Source organism: Gigantopelta aegis, chromosome 3 (assembly GCF_016097555.1).
Source record: "Gigantopelta aegis isolate Gae_Host chromosome 3, Gae_host_genome, whole genome shotgun sequence".
NCBI lineage: Eukaryota > Metazoa > Mollusca > Gastropoda > Neomphalida > Peltospiridae > Gigantopelta > Gigantopelta aegis.
This window is the reverse complement of record NC_054701.1, coordinates 93,292,958-93,314,789: the sequence shown is the minus strand read 5'-3', so window position 1 is coordinate 93,314,789 and position 21,832 is coordinate 93,292,958. Positions and strand designations below refer to the sequence as shown.

The 21,832-nt window shown below is 37.3% G+C and overlaps 1 protein-coding gene across 5 annotated transcripts in view; it reads left to right on the top strand.

The window, feature by feature from the left end:
- LOC121369365 (coiled-coil domain-containing protein 62-like) overlaps positions 1-19,051 on the top strand; it is a 43,688-nt gene extending 24,637 nt beyond the window's left edge. For 2 of the 5 annotated variants that reach the window (XM_041494410.1, XM_041494406.1), the window contains exons 8-17: positions 3,604-3,775; positions 6,386-6,487; positions 8,443-8,552; positions 11,650-11,821; positions 14,082-14,183; positions 14,792-14,880; positions 15,272-15,372; positions 15,613-15,751; positions 16,144-16,254; positions 18,505-19,051. In XM_041494410.1, the coding sequence (XP_041350344.1) occupies positions 3,604-3,775; positions 6,386-6,487; positions 8,443-8,552; positions 11,650-11,821; positions 14,082-14,183; positions 14,792-14,880; positions 15,272-15,372; positions 15,613-15,751; positions 16,144-16,254; positions 18,505-18,612 (1,206 nt within the window). In that variant the 3' untranslated portion in view covers positions 18,613-19,051. The remainder of the gene's footprint in view (positions 1-3,603; positions 3,776-6,385; positions 6,488-8,442; positions 8,553-11,649; positions 11,822-14,081; positions 14,184-14,791; positions 14,881-15,271; positions 15,373-15,612; positions 15,752-16,143; positions 16,255-18,504) is intronic. The other 3 variants (XM_041494409.1, XM_041494408.1, XM_041494407.1) reach the window with 3 other exon arrangements.
- The last annotated feature ends 2,781 nt before the right edge of the window (positions 19,052-21,832 follow it).

The window sequence follows — 21,832 nt, the reverse complement described above, 5'->3', positions numbered from 1 at the left end:
CTGGATAACTTGTTTTACAGTTATATACATGTGTCTGTATGTATTGTTGTAGGAGAAGGATATCTTCGTGAAGAGTAAGACTGTGGATAACTTGTTTTACAGTTATATACATGTGTGTGTATGTATTGTTGTAGGAGAAGGATATCTTTGTGAAGAGTAAGACTCTGGATAACTTGTTTTACAGTTATATGTATTATACATGTGTCTGTATGTATTGTTGTAGGAGAAGGATATCTTTGTCAAGAGTAAGACTCTGGATAACTTGTTTTACAGTTATATACATGTGTCTGTATGTATTGTTGTAGGAGAAGGATATTTTTGTGAAGAGTAAGACTGTGGATATCTTGTTTTACAGTTATATACGTGTGTCTGTATGTATTGTTGTAGAAGGATATCTTTGTGAAGAGTAAGACTGGATAACTTGTTTTACAGTTATATATATGTGTCTGTATATTGTAGGAGAAGGATATCTTTGTGAAGAGTAAAACTGTGGATAACTTGTTTTACAGTTATATACATGTGTCTGTATGTATTGTTGTAGGAGAAGGATATCTTCGTGAAGAGTAAGACTGTGGATAACTTGTTTTACAGTTATATACATGTGTGTGTATGTATTGTTGTAGGAGAAGGATATCTTCGTGAAGAGTAAGACTGTGGATAACTTGTTTTACAGTTATATACATGTGTCTGTATGTATTGTTGTAGGAGAAGGATATCTTTGTGAAGAGTAAGACTCTGGATAACTTGTTTTACAGTTATATACATGTGTCTGTATGTATTGTTGTAGGAGAAGGATATTTTTGTGAAGAGTAAGACTGTGGATATCTTGTTTTACAGTTATATACGTGTGTCTGTATGTATTGTTGTAGAAGGATATCTTTGTGAAGAGTAAGACTGGATAACTTGTTTTACAGTTATATATATGTGTCTGTATATTGTAGGAGAAGGATATCTTTGTGAAGAGTAAAACTGTGGATAACTTGTTTTACAGTTATATACATGTGTCTGTATGTATTGTTGTAGGAGAAGGATATCTTCGTGAAGAGTAAGACTGTGGATAACTTGTTTTACAGTTATATACATGTGTCTGTATGTATTGTTGTAGGAGAAGGATATCTTTGTGATGAGTAAAACTGTGGATAACTTGTTTTACAGTTATATACATGTGTCTGTATGTATTGTTGTAGGAGAAGGATATCTTCGTGAAGAGTAAGACTGTGGATAACTTGTTTTACAGTTATATACATGTGTCTGTATGTATTGTTGTAGGAGAAGGATATCTTCGTGAAGAGTAAGACTGTGGATAACTTGTTTTACAGTTATATACATGTGTCTGTATGTATTGTTGTAGGAGAAGGATATCTTTGTGATGAGTAAAACTGTGGATAACTTGTTTTACAGTTATATACATGTGTCTGTATGTATTGTTGTAGGAGAAGGATATCTTTGTGAAGAGTAAGACTGTGGATAACTTGTTTTACAGTTATATATCTGTATGTATTGTTATAGGAGAAGGATATCTTTCTGAAGAGTAAGACTGGATAACGTGTTTTACAGTTATATATATGTGTCTGTATGTATTGTTGTAGGAGTAGGATATCTTTGTGAAGAGTAAGACTGTGGATAACATGTTTTACAGTTATATAAATGTGTCTGTATGTATTGTTGTAGGAGAAGGATATCTCTGTGAAGAGTAAAACTGTGGATAACGTGTTTTACAGTTATATACGTGTCTGTATGTATTATTGTAGGAGAAGGATATCTCTGTGAAGAGTAAGACTGTGGATAACGTGTTTTACAGTTATATACATGTGTGTATGTATTGTTGTAGGAGAAGGATATCTTTGTGAAGAGTAAGACTGTGGATAACGTGTTTTACAGTTATATACATGTGTCTGTATGTATTGTTGTAGGAGAAGGATATCTTTGTGAAGAGTAAGACTGTGGATAACTTGTTTTACAGTTATATATCTGTATGTATTGTTATAGGAGAAGGATATCTTTCTGAAGAGTAAGACTGGATAACGTGTTTTACAGTTATATATATGTGTCTGTATGTATTGTTGTAGGAGTAGGATATCTTTGTGAAGAGTAAGACTGTGGATAACATGTTTTACAGTTATATACATGTATCTGTATGTATTGTTGTAGGAGAAGGATTTCTCTGTGAAGAGTAAAACTGTGGATAACGTGTTTTACAGTTATATACGTGTCTGTATGTATTATTGTAGGAGAAGGATATCTCTGTGAAGAGTAAGACTGTGGATAACGTGTTTTACAGTTATATACATGTGTGTATGTATTGTTGTAGGAGAAGGATATCTTCGTGAAGAGTAAGACTGTGGATAACTTGTTTTACAGTTATATACATGTGTCTGTATGTATTGTTGTAGGAGAAGGATATCTTTGTGATGAGTAAAACTGTGGATAACTTGTTTTACAGTTATATACATGTGTCTGTATGTATTGTTGTAGGAGAAGGATATCTTTGTGAAGAGTAAGACTGTGGATAACTTGTTTTACAGTTATATATCTGTATGTATTGTTATAGGAGAAGGATATCTTTCTGAAGAGTAAGACTGGATAACGTGTTTTACAGTTATATATATGTGTCTGTATGTATTGTTGTAGGAGTAGGATATCTTTGTGAAGAGTAAGACTGTGGATAACATGTTTTACAGTTATATACATGTGTCTGTATGTATTGTTGTAGGAGAAGGATATCTCTGTGAAGAGTAAAACTGTGGATAACGTGTTTTACAGTTATATACGTGTCTGTATGTATTATTGTAGGAGAAGGATATCTCTGTGAAGAGTAAGACTGTGGATAACGTGTTTTACAGTTATATACATGTGTGTATGTATTGTTGTAGGAGAAGGATATCTTCGTGAAGAGTAAGACTGTGGATAACTTGTTTTACAGTTATACATGTGTCTGTATGTATTGTAGGAGAAGGATATCTTCGTGAAGAGTAAGACTGTGGATAACGTGTTTTACAGTTATATACATGTGTCTGTATGTATTGTTGTAGGAGAAGGATATCTTTGTGATGAGTAAGACTGTGGATAACTTGTTTTACAGTTATATACATGTGTCTGTATGTATTGTTGTAGGAGAAGGATATCTTTGTGAAGAGTAAGACTGTGGATAACTTGTTTTACAGTTATATATCTGTATGTATTGTTATAGGAGAAGGATATCTTTCTGAAGAGTAAGACTGGATAACGTGTTTTACAGTTATATATATGTGTCTGTATGTATTGTTGTAGGAGAAGGATATCTTTGTGAAGAGTAAGACTCTGGATAACTTGTTTTACAGTTATATGTATTATACATGTGTCTGTATGTATTGTTGTAGGAGAAGGATATCTTTGTGAAGAGTAAGACTCTGGATAACTTGTTTTACAGTTATATACATGTGTCTGTATGTATTGTTGTAGGAGAAGGATATCTTCGTGAAGAGTAAGACTGTGGATAACTTGTTTTGCACATATACATGTGGCTGTATGTATTGTTGTAGGAGAAGGATATCTTCATGAAGAGTAAGACTGTGGATAACTTGTTTTACAGTTATATACATGTGTGTGTATGTATTGTTGTAGGAGAAGGATATCTTTGTGAAGAGTAAGACTGTGGACGAGCTCACTGCCAGACTTAAACAGCTGGAGGCTAGGTGCCAGGAGTGCCAGCTCCGTGAAGCTGATGCTGTGCGACGTGGCACGCGGTACAAACAGAAATATACACAGGCTCAGGAAACCATCGAGAAGCTCCTGCGTAAGACCCAGTTGAAATTATACAGCCAAACATTTCATGCTGTTGTAAACCAGGCAAAATATGCATATTAATTTCGCGTCATTTGCGGTGAACTTCAAGTTGTGAACTTTATATGCACATATTATTTTACAGGTTAAGCTGCGTTTACCTGACACATGGAATGTGGATCCGAGATGCAGTATTTCTGTTTGATCGCTCTAGGCTATTTTTATTTATCTGTTTATATGCATGCGTGATGCAGAATACGTTATAGCTGATCGCTCCAGGTAGTAATCTATACCAGATGGTAAAAATTCCACTGCGGTATAGAACCTGTATGACGTAAAAATGCTATACATTTTTCCGGGAAAACTCTGCTCAGTATGACGTCCACGTTCTTATATGCAATCAACATGCCATATGAGAAAATTATTTAAAATGCTACGGTCTCACTACACAGATCACTTCCGGGTGAGAGTTCATTGATCACGGTCCACTATAGTTCCTAATCGTGGCACATGTTATGGTTCACATATTCACTTCTAGGAAATGGTGAAGAATTAAAACAATATGTATGTTTAATGGTAAGCCTTCTGGCTGTATTTTGCCCATGTTATTTTGTAATATTGTGCATCGACCTTTTGGGACATGGGTATATAGCGCAAGTGACAGCCGGAGTGAATCAGTTAATGAACCACCTGTTCGGACCGGTACTACAGCCAGATGCGGTCATATAGCAAAAAACTGAGACGGAAATGTTCACAATTTTGGAGTGAATATAAATGCTTATATAATGTATGTTCGCAATGGTGTATGTTGTTCGTGCCAACGAGAACCCGTTCTATGGGCAATCTTCGCTTGAAGTTGGGCAGTTTAACATGGGTTTCAATGGCAGATGACATCTGTGTAGTGAGACCATAATGTAAAACATGAAATTACTGTTTATCCCAAAATATATAAGTTTAGCAAGCCAAAATGAAAATGTACTAGTGTAGCATCCTTATAAAAGGTAATTACATCGATGTGGATTTGAGCCAAGCGTATGGGGGCCCTATTTGGGTAAATATAGCAAACATGTCAATTTTATTTATTTTTATTATTTTTCTTTTTCTTTTCTTTTTATTTTTTAGGGGTGTGTGTGTCAAAATGTATATTCTAGTGTTCTTACATGTAATAATAAATTGATATGAGTGTCTAACACTGAGTTTCTCATTGTAAAAGGTCAAAATTCAAGGTCACAAGGTCAATATCCAAATTCACTCTAATTTCTGTGATTTTGTGCATAATGAATTTTTTCGAATGTACAGTCATAGTGACAAACAGTTTTGATGGTATTGTGAATATATAACATAGTATTCTGCTATGAAAGTAGAATTTGTATCTGCCATTAATAATATGTGGATCTTCATGCTGAAATATACAGAAAAAAACAGGATTTCAACACTTCATTATGAAACAATTGTTGCCCATAGCAACAATTGATGGAAACTAATATTTTTAATGAACTAACTAGATAATTATCTTCTTTGTATGTTCCCCATATCAGAACTACCAACAAGGTCATACATTACCTTATAGTGGCTGCTTGTTTGATGGTCATCTATTGTGTGGATGACCAAGGAGTAACAATGTGATATGAAGTTTTATTGGATGGTATGGTGCATCTATCTTTGGTGTATTGGTTAGAGTTCATAAGTTACACGGCTCTAGTTTAGCTTTTCATGGTGTAAATGACCCAAATTATCAAATTGACTTCAAACCAAGTTTGACAAAATCGGTCACTAGACTTTAAGGTCTCACTACACAGATCACTTCCGTGTGAGAGTTGATTGATCACGGTCCACTATAGTTCCTAATCGTGGCACATGTTATGGTTCACATATTCACTTCTAGGAAATGGTGAAGAATTAAAACAATATGTATGTTTAATGGTAAGCCTTCTGGCTGTATTTTGCCCATGTTATTTTGTAATATTGTGCATCGACCTTTTGGGACATGGGTATATAGCGCAAGTGACAGCCGGAGTGAATCGGTTAATGAACCACCTGTTCGGACCGGTATTACAGCCAGATGCGGTCATATAGCAAAAAACTGAGACGGAAATGTTCACAATTTTGGAGTGAATATAAATGCTTATATAATGTATGTTCGCAATGGTGTATGTTGTTAGTGCCAACAAGAACCCGTTCTATGGGCAATCTTCGCTTGAAGTTGGGCAGTTTAACATGGGTTTCAATGGCAGATGACATCTGTGTAGTGAGACCATACCATACCAGACTTTATCAGAAAAGGACATCTTTTATGGGATGTCATTTTAATGTTTTCAGAATGTACACTTTACACAAATCATACAAATCGTATGAACTACATCACTATATAAGAAAGTTCAACAGTTTTTATATGAAGTTGAAACAGCTTTTACTAGAAATGAAAACATACGTAATGTCATCTCCTGAGATTTGACTACAACTTGACAAAACAAATTTTTTCTTCTTCTAGTTTTAACTTTACTTTATTATAAAGTTCTTTTTACTCATGATTTGTATAGTGAATAAATGGTGATATTTTTTGTTTGTGTTTTGCTATGTGGGTTTTAATTATGTGTAAGTAATAAGAAGCACATTTCTACAGGTGAAGTAAAGAAGAAAGAAGACGATACTAACCAAAGTTTTGCCATTGTAACAAGCATCCCAAACCAGTTGTCATCGGTGCACGGATCCCCCGCCTCGTTGAGTGAGTGTTTGTCTTGTTCTCCAGTATTTTGTGTTCTTGTTCAGTGTGTGCACGGATCCCCCGCCTCGTTGAGTGAGTGTTTGTCTCGTTCTCCAGTATTTTGTGTTCTTGTTCAGTGTGTGCACGGATCCCCCGCCTCGTTGAGTGAGTGTTTGTCTCGTTCTCCAGTATTTTGTGTTCTTGTTCAGTGTGTGCACGGATCCCCCGCCTCGTTGAGTGAGTGTTTGTCTCGTTCTCCAGTATTTTGTGTTCTTGTTCAGTGTGTGCACGGATCCCCCGCCTCGTTGAGTGAGGGTTTGTCTCGTTCTCCAGTATTTTGTGTTCTTGTTCAGTGTGTGCACGGATCCCCCGCCTCGTTGAGTGAGTGTTTGTCTCGTTCTCCAGTATTTTGTGTTCTTGTTCAGTGTGTGCACGGATCCCCCGCCTCGTTGAGTGAGTGTTGTCTTGTTCTCCAGTATGTTGTGTTCTTGTTCAATGTGTGAGTCTTCACTTGAGAATAACATACTTAGCATGTTTGTGTTGTTCAACTTTCTATATGCACAGTGTTTTTCTGGTACTGTGTTAACATTTCTACAGTTTGCTCCTAATGACACTGGTGTCGTGGTTAAGCCATCTGACATAAGGCTGGTAGGTACTGGGTTCACAGTCCGGTACCGGCTCCCACCCAGAGCGAGTTTTAACAAGTGAATGGGTAGGTTTAGGACTACTACACCAACTTTTCTCTCACTAACGACTAATCACTAACCCACTGTCCGTCCAGGAGAGCTCCGAGGTGTGTGCCTAGGACATCACGACTAATCACTAACCCACTGTCCATCCAGGAGAGCTCTGAGGTGTGTGCCTAGGACATCACGACTAATCACTAACCCACTGTCCGTCCAGGAGAGCTCTGAGGTGTGTGCCCAGGACAACATGCTTGAACCTTAATTGGATATAAGCATGAAAAGAAGTTGAAATGAATTATAACTGGACCATATGGGGATTTCTATTAGCTGATTTGTTGAGAGGGTCTGGCATAAATACACCTCACAGAGTTATTTCTAGATATGATGTTGGCTCTTAACTCGAGTCCTTAAAACAGTTTGATAAATTGTAGCACGACAGTATTCTTTTCAAAGGAGGGACATGTTTTAATGAAGTAAAACCAGCACAGTGTCTTGTGTTAGTAGAACCATTTCTAGCTTCTCATCACTCTTAGTTCTGCTGCCAGAAAAATTAATACAATCTTTAGATTGAGGGTCCATTAGGAGTGTAAACTGATTGAGGGTACATTAGGAGTGTAAACTGATTGAGGGTCCATTAGGAGTGTAAACTGATTGAGGGTCCATTAGGAGTGTAAACTGATTGAGGGTCCATTAGAAGTGTAAACTGATTGAGGGTCCATTAGAAGTGTAAACTGATTGAGGGTCCATTAGGAGTGTAAACTGATTGAGGGTCCATTAGAAGTGTAAACTGATTGAGGGTCCATTAGGAGTGTAAACTGATTGAGGGTCCATTAGGAGTGTAAACTGATTGAGGGTCCATTAGGAGTGTAAACTGATTGAGGGTCCATTAGAAGTGTAAACTGATTGAGGGTCCATTAGGAGTGTAAACTGATTGAGGGCCCATTAGAAGTGTAAACTGATTGAGGGTCCATTAGAAGTGTAAACTGATTGAGGGTCCATTAGGAGTGTAAACTGATTGAGGGTCCATTAGGAGTGTAAACTGATTGAGGGTCCATTAGGAGTGTAAACTGATTGAGGGTCCATTAGGAGTGTAAACTGATTGAGGGTCCATTAGGAGTGTAAACTGATTGAGGGCCCATTAGGAGTGTAAACTGATTGAGGGTCCATTAGAAGTGTAAACTGATTGAGGGTCCATTAGGAGTGTAAACTGATTGAGGGTCCATTAGAAGTGTAAACTGATTGAGGGTCCATTAGAAGTGTAAACTGATGTTACAGTTGGTTTTGTTGTAGGTGACAGAGAAAGATCTAAGGGTGACCGAGAAAAATCTAAGGATAATTTGGTCGAATCTTTAAAAGCAAAACGAGAAAAAATGTGTTCAGAACTAAAAAAGGTGAGAGAGGTAAGTTTCAAAGCAAAAATCAAATCTATATATAAGGGAACATTTTGTTCAATATCGCGTCGCAGTTCACTATGCAAGATTCACAGATCATAATAAATACAATTTTAAAACATTAAACAGTAGTTTCTAATCAATTTTAGAACTATTTCTAATCAAGATTTTGAAAATCATATGTTCCCTGTATATATATAGATAATAATAAAAGAGTTACCCGTTATTATAATATTTATGTCTTGAGTGAAATCATTTTTACTTGCCACAAGCTTTAGCTTGAGAGTTGCAAATAGCCTACAGCTGTTGAGCCTTCAAAGCAGGTGAGCTTCACAGACTTTCAGTAAGAATATAAGAAAAAAAGGATTAAATTTCAAGTTTGTTTTGTTTAATGACACCAGTACAACACATTGAAATATTAATCGTCAGCTGTTGGATGTCAAACATTTGGTAATTCTGACATATAGTCTTTCATAAGAAACCCGCTAGGTTTTACCATTAGTAGAAAGGAATCTTTTATATATATCCACCATTCTGACATATAGTCTTTCATAAGAAACCTGCTAGGTTTTACCATTAGTAGAAAGGAATCTTTTATATATATCCACCATCCCACAGACAGCATGCCAGTTGTGGTGCACTGGCTGGAATGAGAAATAGCCCAGTGGGTGAATGAGTAAAAGTTTTACACGTGCGTATATACCACGAAGGTTTCATGCACGCCTGTCACAGGCTTAATCTCTGACTTTCGACAGTGACTAAGTCCGGGCCAGGAGGGGGGAGGGGTACGTTTGAGGTTGGCGGAATTTGGAATAAAACATTTAGTGGTCGGTCAAAGACCAAAGTCCTAAAATCCTAACGACATTCTACACTTCTACACATGTCCGGACTAAGAATTTAAAACCAAAAGTTTTTGACTGCTCGGCCTAAAAGGTTTTAAGGTGATTTGAGCAATTGATCGGGCACCAAAGTAAAGTGCGTTGGACTATTTATAAAAAAAAAAAAAAAAAATAAAGTCCAACTAAGCCTAAAAAAAGAAAAAGGAGGTTGGCGTCTACTTTGGCGAGCCTGAAGATTCCCGGAGTAGAGACAGGAGATGTTGGCGTCGTAGCAAAGTACGCACTACAGCACCGTAGTCGGGGCCACAGACCGCCCGGATCATCTTGTGGATGTTCTTGTTGTCCAACTTGGCCGGAAGTATGACTTGGCGGTAGGTCTTGTCCCTCTGGTGCGTCACGACTACGGTGTCATGAGTTCCAAACATCTTGTTGTGGAGTTCGTATTTGCTGCCGTCCTCCAGGGATCTCCAGTCTGTGTTGAGGTGGCTGCATCGGGTCAGTCGTGTCCCCCTGCATGTACTGGTGAAGTTGTTTATTCAGTCCGTTCACAGCGACGGTCCATTCGGACACTTCAGGGGGAGCGACTACAGGGGCTGGTCTCTCAGCCTTGGCTGGCCGGTCGGTCGGTGATGTTACCTTCCTTTTTTCTCCAACGGTGGTCGATTGGGCCGATGGCGAGGCGACTGGCTGTACCGGAGATACCGGCCAGTTCTTCCTGGCCCATGTGACGGTCGGTGATGGAGGGTCGTTGGGCGTCTCACACACCGCAGTGTTGAGCTCGTCCAGTTCGGTGGCCGACGGTTCCCTTGGGGCTGGTCGCGTCGTCTCAGGTTGGACTGGGGGCGGCGTCGCAGAAGGGACCGCCACTGGCGGTTGAGCCGCCAGCTTAGATCTCCCCCGTGCCGCTCCTGGCGCAGGTTTCCTCTTCCTCCACTTCCGATTCCTTGTCGGTGAGATCGCGTCCCCGTACACCAAGGTCATGGAAGCCCGTGACCCGGTGTGCGTGACGCGATACTCACTCAGCTTTCCAAAACTGGCGAGCAGTCCCCCCAAGTGGGGGGGGTAAGTCAAGAGCGCAGCTAACCACGTCTACTCTCATCGCGAGTTGAGTTGAAAGTTCCCTAGCCCATTCGGCACACCAATAAGGATCAATCCTAGTCTGACAAAGCATCAAGCAAGCACTTTAACACTGGGCTACATTCAATCCACAAAAGGGATTAGTTCTACTATTAGGCATTGATTTGTGTACAAAAAAGGTTTAGAGATATTCAGACATTGATTTTAATTTAAAAGAGTGATTTTCTGACATTGTTTTAAAAACACGAGGAGTGCACACAAAAAAAGGTTTAGAGATTTTCAGATAATGATTTGTTAACTGGAGGAGTATGTATTGAAAAGGTTTAACAATTAGTAGATTCTGATTTTCTTCTAACAGCAGGCGGGTGTACAAGGGAGTAGTTGCTTTGTAGGTGACCTGTGATTTTCTTCTAACAGCAGGCGGGTGTACAGGGGAGTAGTTGGTTTGTAGGTGACCTGTGATTTTCAGACATTGATTTTCTTCTAACAGCAGGCGGGTGTAGTAGGTTTGTAGGTGACCTGTGATTTTCAGACATTGATTTTCTTCTAACAGCAGGCGGGTGTACAGGGGAGTAGTTGGTTTGTAGGTGACCTGTGATTTTCAGACATTGATTTTCTTCTAACAGCAGGCGGGTGTACAGGGGAGTAGTTGGTTTGTAGGTGACCTGTGATTTTCAGACATTGATTTTCTTCTAACAGCAGGCGGGTGTACAGGGGAGTAGTTGGTTTGTAGGTGACCTGTGATTTTCAGACATTGATTTTCTTCTAACAGCAGGCGGGTGTACAGGGGAGTAGTTGGTTTGTAGGTGACCTGTGATTTTCAGACATTGATTTTCTTCTAACAACAGGCGGGTGTACAGGGGAGTAGTTCGTTTGTAGGTGACCTGTGATTTTCAGACTGATTTTCTTTTAAAAGCAGGCGGGTGTACAGGGGAGTAGTTTGTTTGTAGGTGACCTGTGATTTTCAGACATTGATTTTCTTCTGACAGCAGGCAGGTGTACAGGGGAGTAATTCGTTTGTAGATGACCTGTGATTTTCAGACATTGATTTGTTACATGGAGGAATATGTACAAAAAAAGATTTACCAATTAGTAGATTCTGATTTTCTTCTAACAACAGGAGGGTGTACATAGGAGTAGTTCATCTGTAGGTGACCTGTGATTTTTAGACATTGATTTTCTTCTACCAGCAGGCTGGTGTACATGGGAGCAGCTCGTCCATTGAAGACCTGTGTCAGAAGGTGGAGCAGTTGAACTCACAGTGCGTGGAGTGTGAGCACCGGGAAGCAGACGCCGTGCATCACGCCACGCAGTGGAGACAGAAGTACCTGCAGGCTCAGTGCATGATGGAGGCTCTGGCTAGTAAGTCACTTCAATCACTTGAGAGTAGACACATGACAAACATCATTAGAGGTAGGGTGGCATGTGATAGCTTACAAAATTAATGTGTATTACTATCAAGATTTGGCGACTCCTGACTCTTTTTTGTTAGATATATATATATATATATATACATATATATATATATACATATATATATATATATATATATATATATATATATATATATATATATATATATATATATATATATATATATATATATATATATATATATATATATATATTATAGAGGTTATTACCAGAGTGTTTTTCGGTATCGTCAATATCATATATTACGAATAAAAATTGTATTATGCGAGCATAATACATTATTTTTATTCCTAATATATGATATTGTCGATACCGAAATACACGAGGGTAATAATCTCTTTATCATATAAGCTCAAGCTTAATACAACGTGTTTTTGTAAACTGTACACGCAACTTTAATTCCAGTCCGCCATTACTAGATATTCAAATGACGTAAGAATATGTGGCGCGGTGTATTTTTGAATGGAAATGACGTCAAACTCGCATGACGTAATTTTGGATGTCCTTACATCAAAATAAAGTTATGCCTAACGTTTTTTATTTTCTGAACGCTGGACAGCTTTCAGTGTCAAATTGCCATTGCTTAAATGTCAATAAACCTAGTGCCGAGACCTCGACTAATTTACATCTAATTTGCAAAGTTATCAAATTCTTAAAGTATGTGATCTGAAAAATATCACATACTTTGATTGCACTGAAAATTTAAGATATTATATGATAAATATATACATATATATATATATATATACAGTCAAACCTGTATATAACGGCCACCCAAGGGACCTAACAAAAGTGGCCATTATACAGAGGTGACCCTTATATACAAGTTCAAAATTATAACCCATATATTAAAGAATATCACAACTGTCATAAAAAAAGATGTCGCATTTTTAAACCATTCCCACACTAGCTTGTTTATGTCATCATTGCCTGTTGCTTTCTTCTGCCTTTTTCTTTCGGCTGAAACATTATTGTCAAAATCGGCCAGAACATCAGCTTTCCTTTTTAAAATAGACTTAATCTGAAAACGTCCTACACCAAAATGATCGGCGATCTTTCGCGCACTTAAAGTGCCTTTCTCAGATTTGTTAATAACGTCGATTCTCTGTTCTAACGTTAAAGTACGATTTTTCGGTGGCATTTTGCATGCAAACGTATTCGTTGATATATTTCACAAACGCTAACATTGACTTGCAGAAGATATTTTGTGTAATTGAAGGTTATTACCCATGTGACATGTTTGACTCATTTGTTTGTTTTATGTCACCACTAATCCTTCAGTGGAGTATGACCGTTGATTACAGCTGAATAAGATCAGGAGTCGCTTAAATAATCCGAACACGGGACATCTGCAATGACCGCCGCCTTCAACAATTCATGTTTATTTAACAATCATGACTGGCTAGACACAATGAAACACCTAACATAATACCTCATTTGTTTAGTTTCTCGAGACTCAATAGAGTGACCATACATACAGATTACATTATGTACAGCCAATGGGAAGTCGTCTACTATTCAGTGAGGATGCTGAGAACCAATCGAATTACCCCACCAGTAACGGAAGTTACTGAGTGTCCGTTTGTTTTTCAATTACGATCAGAGAATTACAATGGAACTTTACTTTGACAGAAAATAAACCCAAAGCTTTTACATGACATGGCCATATAAACACATTTAATTTATAATTTTTAAGATGACTGAAAAAGTAAAGACATAACCAGCGTAAAAACATAAAGCAAAAAACGTCTTTACGACGATCATCTTGTGACCGTTATAGCAAGTTCAACCTGTGATTTTGGGTGGAAAATAGTGACCGCTGGCCGTTAAGGACAGGTGACCGTTATGTACAGGTCAAATAAAGAAGGAAATGCATTGGGGGGGATTTATAGTGGCCGTTATAGGCAGGTGACCGTTATGTACAGGTGACCGTTAGACCAGGTTCGACTGTATATATATATATATATATATAACTGGTTATTATATGTATATAACTGGTTATTAGTTTTGTTGTGGATCAGACCAGCTTTATTAGCAGAAGAGGACAGTGATGCCAGGTGGGTGCACGAAAGTACAGAGACTGCACCTGCGGTTTGGTAACCCCTGAATCTTGCCTCAAAATCAGGTTCCACATAATAAATAATAAGAAAGTTGAACACACACCAAGCCATTGTTGTCTGTTGTTTAGGTGACGTGAAGATGAAGGAGGAGGAAGCAAACCAGAGCACGGCCATGTTGACAGAGATCGAACAACAGTTGTCACTGGTGCAGCAGTCCTTCGACGCAACAGGTGGGTGGTCCTTTAATGTTGCAAATCGTATAATACTATTCCTTGGGAGCATGGTACGCTTTTCTTATGAAAAAGACTTGATTGGACTAGTAATATGCTTTTGAATATTATGAAATCCTTTGATATGCCGGTCATGGTGCTCTGGCTAGAACAAAATAAATAGCCCAGTGGCCTACTGACGGGGATCGATCCCAGACTGATTTGACATCCGTCTAGAACAAAATAAATAGCCCAGTGGCCTACTGATGGGGATCGATCCCAGACTGATTTGACATCTGGCTAGAACAAAATAAATAGCCCAGTGGTCTACTGACGGGGATCGATCCCAGACTGACTTCACATCAGGCGAGTGCTTTACCACTGGGATACATCCAGCTCCCAACAATTCAACAAAGAAAAACATGTCATTTTAGAATCAGTTAAAAACCATCATTATTCCTTCCAGCTGGAAGCAGTCATTTTATGTTTTCGTTTGCTCTGCCCACTGAAGCCTACTCGGAATAAATGTCATGTCAAGTAGTAAGTGAACTGCTGGTAATCCTGTCTGTACAGGATAAACAAGAATGACTTATATTTACTAATCTGTGTTTTTGTTTTCTCTCTGCTAGCTGAGAGGGAAATGTGGAAGGACCAGCTGGTAGAGTCACTGAAATCGAAACAAGAAAGACTCTGTGATGAACTGACCACTGTCCGAGAGGTAACATACAAGAAATAGACGATGGCGTACAATATTTCCTTCACCATATTATTATGCCTTGAATCTTTTTCTGTGAAGTCATGTTAAACATCTATTCTGAAGCCACTTGTTGCATTGGAAGTAGAAAAAGTGATCTGTCAATAGCAGTATAAACATTGTTGTGTGATACATATACAGAATTTAATATATATGCATAATATATATATATATATATACTTGGGTTTTTTTGCTTCTTCTTTATTACACAAATTGTGCACAAGGATTTCGATATATTATCATAATTTAATTACAGTGCATGAATTCACACATCAAGCAATTTGCATTTGAATATAACATGATTATCTACTTGTCACTCTTATTACTAGGTGTAAATTTATGTTTTTCTTTGTAGTTGTATGAGAGGCAGCAAAGGGAGCTTACTCTACTGCAGTTGAATTTAGACAGTACGAGAGAAAACTTTCAGAGCAGTCAGCTGAGTGGGGATCACAACAGGTGATATGTCACACTGTATGACCCGTGTTTATTTCTAACTTTACTCTATCACCAGTCATTCTATGCTTGACTAAATGTATTTTATACTACAGTTCAGGGTATGTAATAAAGTCATTAATTTAGTCTTTAAACAACTTTATTGGTCAAAAACATCTTACGATGCAGCAAACTCAGGATATTCCTTTTAAAGTCCATGCAGTTTGGTTTGATAAAGAGTTTGATGTGTCTTCTCTCTTGCAGTTCTTCCTTGTATGTTGGTGAGAAAGCGGCCATGGACGGGACTGACGTGAACGGGATGTCGTTTGAAGACAAGCTGTCGTCGTTTCTCGACACTAATGTCAGTTTGGAGAAGACGGACCCTTCCCACAAGGATTGTAGAGTGAGTTACGATATATATTTCTTTAATCAAACCTCAGCTCATTTTGAAAAAAACCCAGATTTTTGGGTATCTAACATACTGTTATTTAACGTCATCTCGACAGATTTTGAAAAACAGATTTGTTTTGGTTAATAACATATTATTTGTTTAACAACACCTCAGCATATTTAAAACCCCCAGCTTCTTTGTGTGTAACATACATGTATATTAATTTCTATATACGATTGAGAGAGGAAACATGCAGTTACCATAGAGTCATTTCAAACGAAAAAGGTATGTTTAATATGCACTTTCACTGGTTGAGCATCTGTCTATGTTTGTTTGATGTATGGAGTTTCGAGTAATAACTGGATGGTGTTGTGTGAAGTTTTCACTTGTTCCTGTGTTTACAGATCCCCATCCCCATCTCTCCCGCCAGCAAGCTTCAGCGCCTACTGACGGAATCCAGCGACCTCATACAGAATCTCGAACAAAGCATAGTCCCAGGGAGCAAGGAACTGCAGGTAATATCAGACGGGGTGTTTCGTAATCGGTGAAATTCACAAGAGTGTGGGGGACAGGAACGTGTGCAGGGGGGAGGGTTTTGGGGGCTGAAACCCCTCCCTGCTCAATCAGTTTTTATTTTTGTTCAATCTATTTGGGGAAGCATGACTCGACCCACAATAAATGTCAGTGAGATAATTAAAAACAAAAAGTTATATTTATTCTATTGAAAAAATCTGTAATGAATTGTACTAAAATACTGTTTTATTACAAATGTAACAATATAATACAGAGGTGTCAATGCAAACTACTTTAACCACCTGACATCATTGTGTATGTTTGACAATCGTGATGATATCATATTTAGTACTGACAAAGTCATTGGTTTGTAAGCACTAAATCATCCAGTAATATTGGACGTTACATCAGTGCATAATAATTTCTCAGTAAACATTATGTTTATTTCCCCTGTTATAAATGCCTGTTCGGGTAATAAATAGAGAATAATACATGAGTGTCCATTAGATACCATTTACCGTATTTGACCGGAAATAAGCCCAGGGGGCCAAGACAACTCATTGTGAGCTTAGCATGGGGTGGGCTTATTCCCAGACAAGGGGCCAATTTTGTTGAAATTTCTTTTAATAATAATAATTAAAATAAATAACAATACTTTAATGAACTTAGAAGAAAACAAAAAACGTTCAGTAGCACATCTATTAATTAGTGTTCCATTTGTTATTAATAAATAATAATTGTTTATTAATTAAATTGTGTTTTTTGTACTAGTATCTAATTATCAGAAACACACCTTCTATGTTACCATTACTTACCAGTGCTGTTTATTTACATCCAAAATTTAATGCTGAGAAGACTTAAAACAACAGCAATTAACAACAACTCAATAGCGTATACACCCGTTTCTGACACAGGCAGCCAGCTTACACTACAAATAATTGTCAATCTAAGGTCATTGTTCTTAGCCAATCAGAATAAGGTATTTGCTTAATTAGCATTAACTGCGGACCCAGTGTGGTGGTAAAAATAGACATTGGTTTTTAGTTCATATTTGGGCTGGATACTAGAGAAATACTGCAGGCATGAAATTGAAAACAATGTTACACACTGTTATTGTTAGACTGCTAAATCTCACTGGTGGTAAAATATTGTATTACATTTGTGTTTAATTATCTGCAGGAGGTATGACCTTTTAAATGAACTTTGAGCAAACTTGCAATTTCGTGTTATTTATAAGGTGACGAAGTTGGGGGTGGGCTTATTTACGAATGAGGGCCTAATTTCTTAAATGCTATCAAAACGGAGGGGGGCTTATTCAAAGACATGGGCTTATTTCCGGTCAAATACGGTATCTCAAAATTAGTTGTTTTAAAATGTATCTAACAAGTGAAAGCGAGTTTGATATATTTTTAAACAATGAGTTGTGAGATAAATTGTGTCTAACGGACATGAATGTATTATTCTGTTTCCTCATATCCTCAAAAACCAGGTTTTCAACAAATTTTGACGTCTTTTTGAACTAAAAGTTATTTACAACCGTTGCACTTGTAGCTAACTTACGCGTCCCAGACCCATGATTGTCACAATGTAATCGATTTCCATCGTGTAGTTTTTTCATTGGATGTATGGCAGTGGTGACCTGTCGTATGTCTTGAAATTGTTAACACCATGTGTTATCAAAAATGCATGGTTTTTCTCACCAACGGGTGTGTAAGAATATGTTTTATTATCCACATAGTTCAAGATATATAGGAAAATATAACCAATATGACACACGTGTCATAATGATTTCATGTGCACAATGAATGACGTAATTTTGGGGAGCGACATCATAACATAATGCGACTTCCCCAGTCAAAGCTCTGTATAATCGCATACCAAAATGATGTCATTTTGGAAAATGACATTGTTTCCTTGCGTCTTTCTTGTTAGGTTTGAAACGGTTTGACATGGTCCTAGCTTGTTATTCATAAACAAATAATATTATGGATAATGTGGATAATAAAGAAATTATTACACTCGTGTGTAAACCATACTGAGTTTACGAAACTCATGTCAGGATTCATGTATTACTCTCGATCTCGCTTTGGGCAACACAAGAATCCTGGCACTCGTTTCGTAAAATCAGTACGACACAAAAGTTTGTATAATAATCTCTATTATGCTTTATGGATTATGTCAATTTATATGAAAATTTATCAAGTAATATATATTAATATTTTCTTAATAACTACATATGGCAATTTCTGTAGCTGGAGAGCAAGGAAGTGGACACTGTTACGGACTACGTACAGCAGAAATCGGCATCGGAAATCTTCACACGGCAGACGTTCTCAAACATGTCCACCAACACATTGTGACCAAGTCAGACAGCAGTTACCAAGCAACAACATCACTGTTATTTGGATTCTATTGTGTAACATCTGAGTGTTTCACTCCTGGAGTTTGTGGACCTCGTTTGAAGAGCTCCTTGTTTTTGAGTTAATATACTGTACCAGCCTTTTTAATTAATAAAATTACATACTGTGTAAAAAAAAAAAAAAATTTAGAATATCAGTAGCTGCAAATTATTCTAGGTGTTCCTAATGTCGAAAATTAAACTGAATTTTAATTTCAATCATTTTGTATATATGAAAAACAATCTTCAGTAACTGTTGATTAAAATAAAGTATTCATATTTTTATGTGAAATTGTACATTTTACCCTAGTGCTGTTTGTAAACTGTGATACTTACATTTGATAGAATTATTGTGTATACCGGTAATATGTTCATATCTCACCAAATACATTTGCATCAAACGGTGTTGTTTGTTGTTTCTACTATTTCCAGGCACGTGTGCAGGGGAGGGTTTCGGGGGTCAAAACCCCTTCCTGCTTAAGCAAATTTTCTTTTTTCTCAAAATATTTTTCCAGACAAGCAAGACTCAACCCCCCTATAAACTGGTCACCACAGTGTAGACACCCCACCCCCTGCTAAACGTCCTACACTTGGTGCTTGATTTCGATTTGATAGTCTGTGTGTATTAGGAAATAAAATAAAGTTGTAGCTGCTACAAACTTTAGAATAAGGAGACGCACACTGAATATACAGGCATTGATCTCATGAACAAGGAACTGTATTTCATATGTATTATTAGAATAAGGAGATGCACACTGAATATACAGGCATTGATCTCATGAACAAGGAACTGTATTTCATATGTATTATTAGAATAAGGAGATGCACACTGAATATACAGGCATTGATCTCATGAACAAGGAAATGTATTTCATATGTATTATTAAAATAAGGAGATGCACACTGAATATACAGGCATTGATCTCATGAACAAGGAACTATATTTAATATGTATTATTAGAATAAGGAGACGCACACTGAATATACAGGCATTGATCTCATGAACAAGGAAATGTATTTCATATGTATTATTAGTGGTCTGTAAGCACATTCAGTATTTGATCCTTGTATTTACTCAACTCATTAATCATACTTTTAACTTATAAATTTGATTTCAGTTTCAAGTTGTTGACGATAAGTAGCAGTATTTTATTGGCACATAACGGCACTGATGCATGGACAAACAAACCCGTTGTGCCAGTTGATCTAATAAATTAAACAATATGTAAAGTTTCTGACATTAATTGAGAAAACATGAAGACTCGTATCTATCACACCAGCTGAGCTGGTATTATTTCTATTATGAAAAAATAGCATTGGCTGTACAAAATATATTAAAGAAACCTTCCAGACTTTTTAAGATACTGTCTGGATGAGTTATATTTTGAAAAAAAAAATGCATTGTGATAAACAAAATAATTATTACATTAAGAATGTCACAATGACAAAAATGCAATTTCATGTATGCATGAAGCCATGTAATGGAAACTACAGTACTGTTCCATTCGTTATGTTTTAGCAACTGTTGTGTGTACCAGAAAACTACAGTACTGTTCCATTCGATATGATTTAGCAACTGTTGTGTGTACCAGAAAACTACAGAACTGTTCCATTCGTTATGCTTTAGCAACTGTTGTGTGTACCAGAAAACTACAGAACTGTTATGTTAAAACTAGTAATAAGCTGTTGAGGCCCATAAAAGTTGTTAACCCAAAAAATAGCCAACTATTGTAATTTGATGATGACTAGTGTTATGCCGTAGATGCCAGTTTGTTTGTTTTTTTGGGGTTTGTTTTGTACCATCTAAAGTTCAAACTGTCTAGCAGAAGCATGTCATTGAACAAGCCATACACACTAGACATAGATTCATGGAATCAAAGATTATCATACCAAATATACATTTATTTACGTTATTTCTTCCACTCGTCTTGCTGACCTAATTCCTGTTTTACGAAGCGATCGTAGTGCTAAGATGACCTTGAGTGGATATGATTGTAAAGCCTGTGGGGCCCTGATTTAGACAAACCAGCAAAGAATTTTCAGAATTGTTTTGATTTACAAACAGTTTAATTCAATACAACTATTCCTTGTTGAAGACAAGACTTGTAAACCTGAAAAGACAAGGACAAATGCTTAGCCACAAGATTAGTTAGTTACTGACATGGGATACGTGATGTTTACACTTTTATACAGTGTAGCAATGACGTCTTTGTTGTATCATGCATAACTTTCAACATATTGCACACATTTTTTTGTGCTTATATCCAATTAAGGTTCACGCACGCTGTCCTGGGCACACACCTCAGCTATCTGGGCTGTCTGTCCAAGACAGTGAGTTAGTGAGAGGAAGAAGGTGTAGTGATCTTACACCTACCCATTGAGTGTTTAAAACTCGCTCTGGGTGGGAGCCGATACCGGGCTGCGATCTCAGTACCTATCAGCCTTATGTCCGATGGCTTAACCACGACAGACGCACACACACAAAGTGTATTTTAATAGTATACGTAAAACATAAAAAGAATTGTTTCAAACTAAATGTGCATAATAACAAAAAATATTATAACATATTACGTATTGAAAATAACAAATGCATTATGTTGAGACCGTACACCAAACAAAGTGTCATAGCCTAAGTATGTCCTGGTTCCCAGTCATTTTAACAGACTGATTTCTTGCTGCCACCTCAGTCTACCTGCTGTGCCACTCCCGGTAAGAATGCAATCTGATTAAAATTAGCTCTACTGGTCTCACTATTATTTTATGCAATAGGCGAACTTGTTGGTCTAACATTGCAAAAAACGGTGAAAAAGTGCAATAATAAACTCTGAATTGTATACTAGTATAAACATTTTATGGCTATACCATCACGTCTTGAAACGAATTTCATATAAAATTTTATATTGAAATTAGTTTCCGGCATACTTCGTAATTCACCCGAATCATTTCGTATACCCTCGGCATAATCCCGAATGTTTTCAAATCACTGGCATGATTTTGCAAGTAAGGTTTTGATTGGTCGAATAAAAGGTCAACTGGACATGAGCTCCAACGGGCTGCTGTTAGATCCACATGTAAAAGTGGAGCTAATTTTAATTAGATTGGGTAAGAATGTAAAGGACAGCCGCTGCCTTACCTTCATCAGTCCTTCGTGGAATTCTCCGTATGACAAACGCTGATCACCT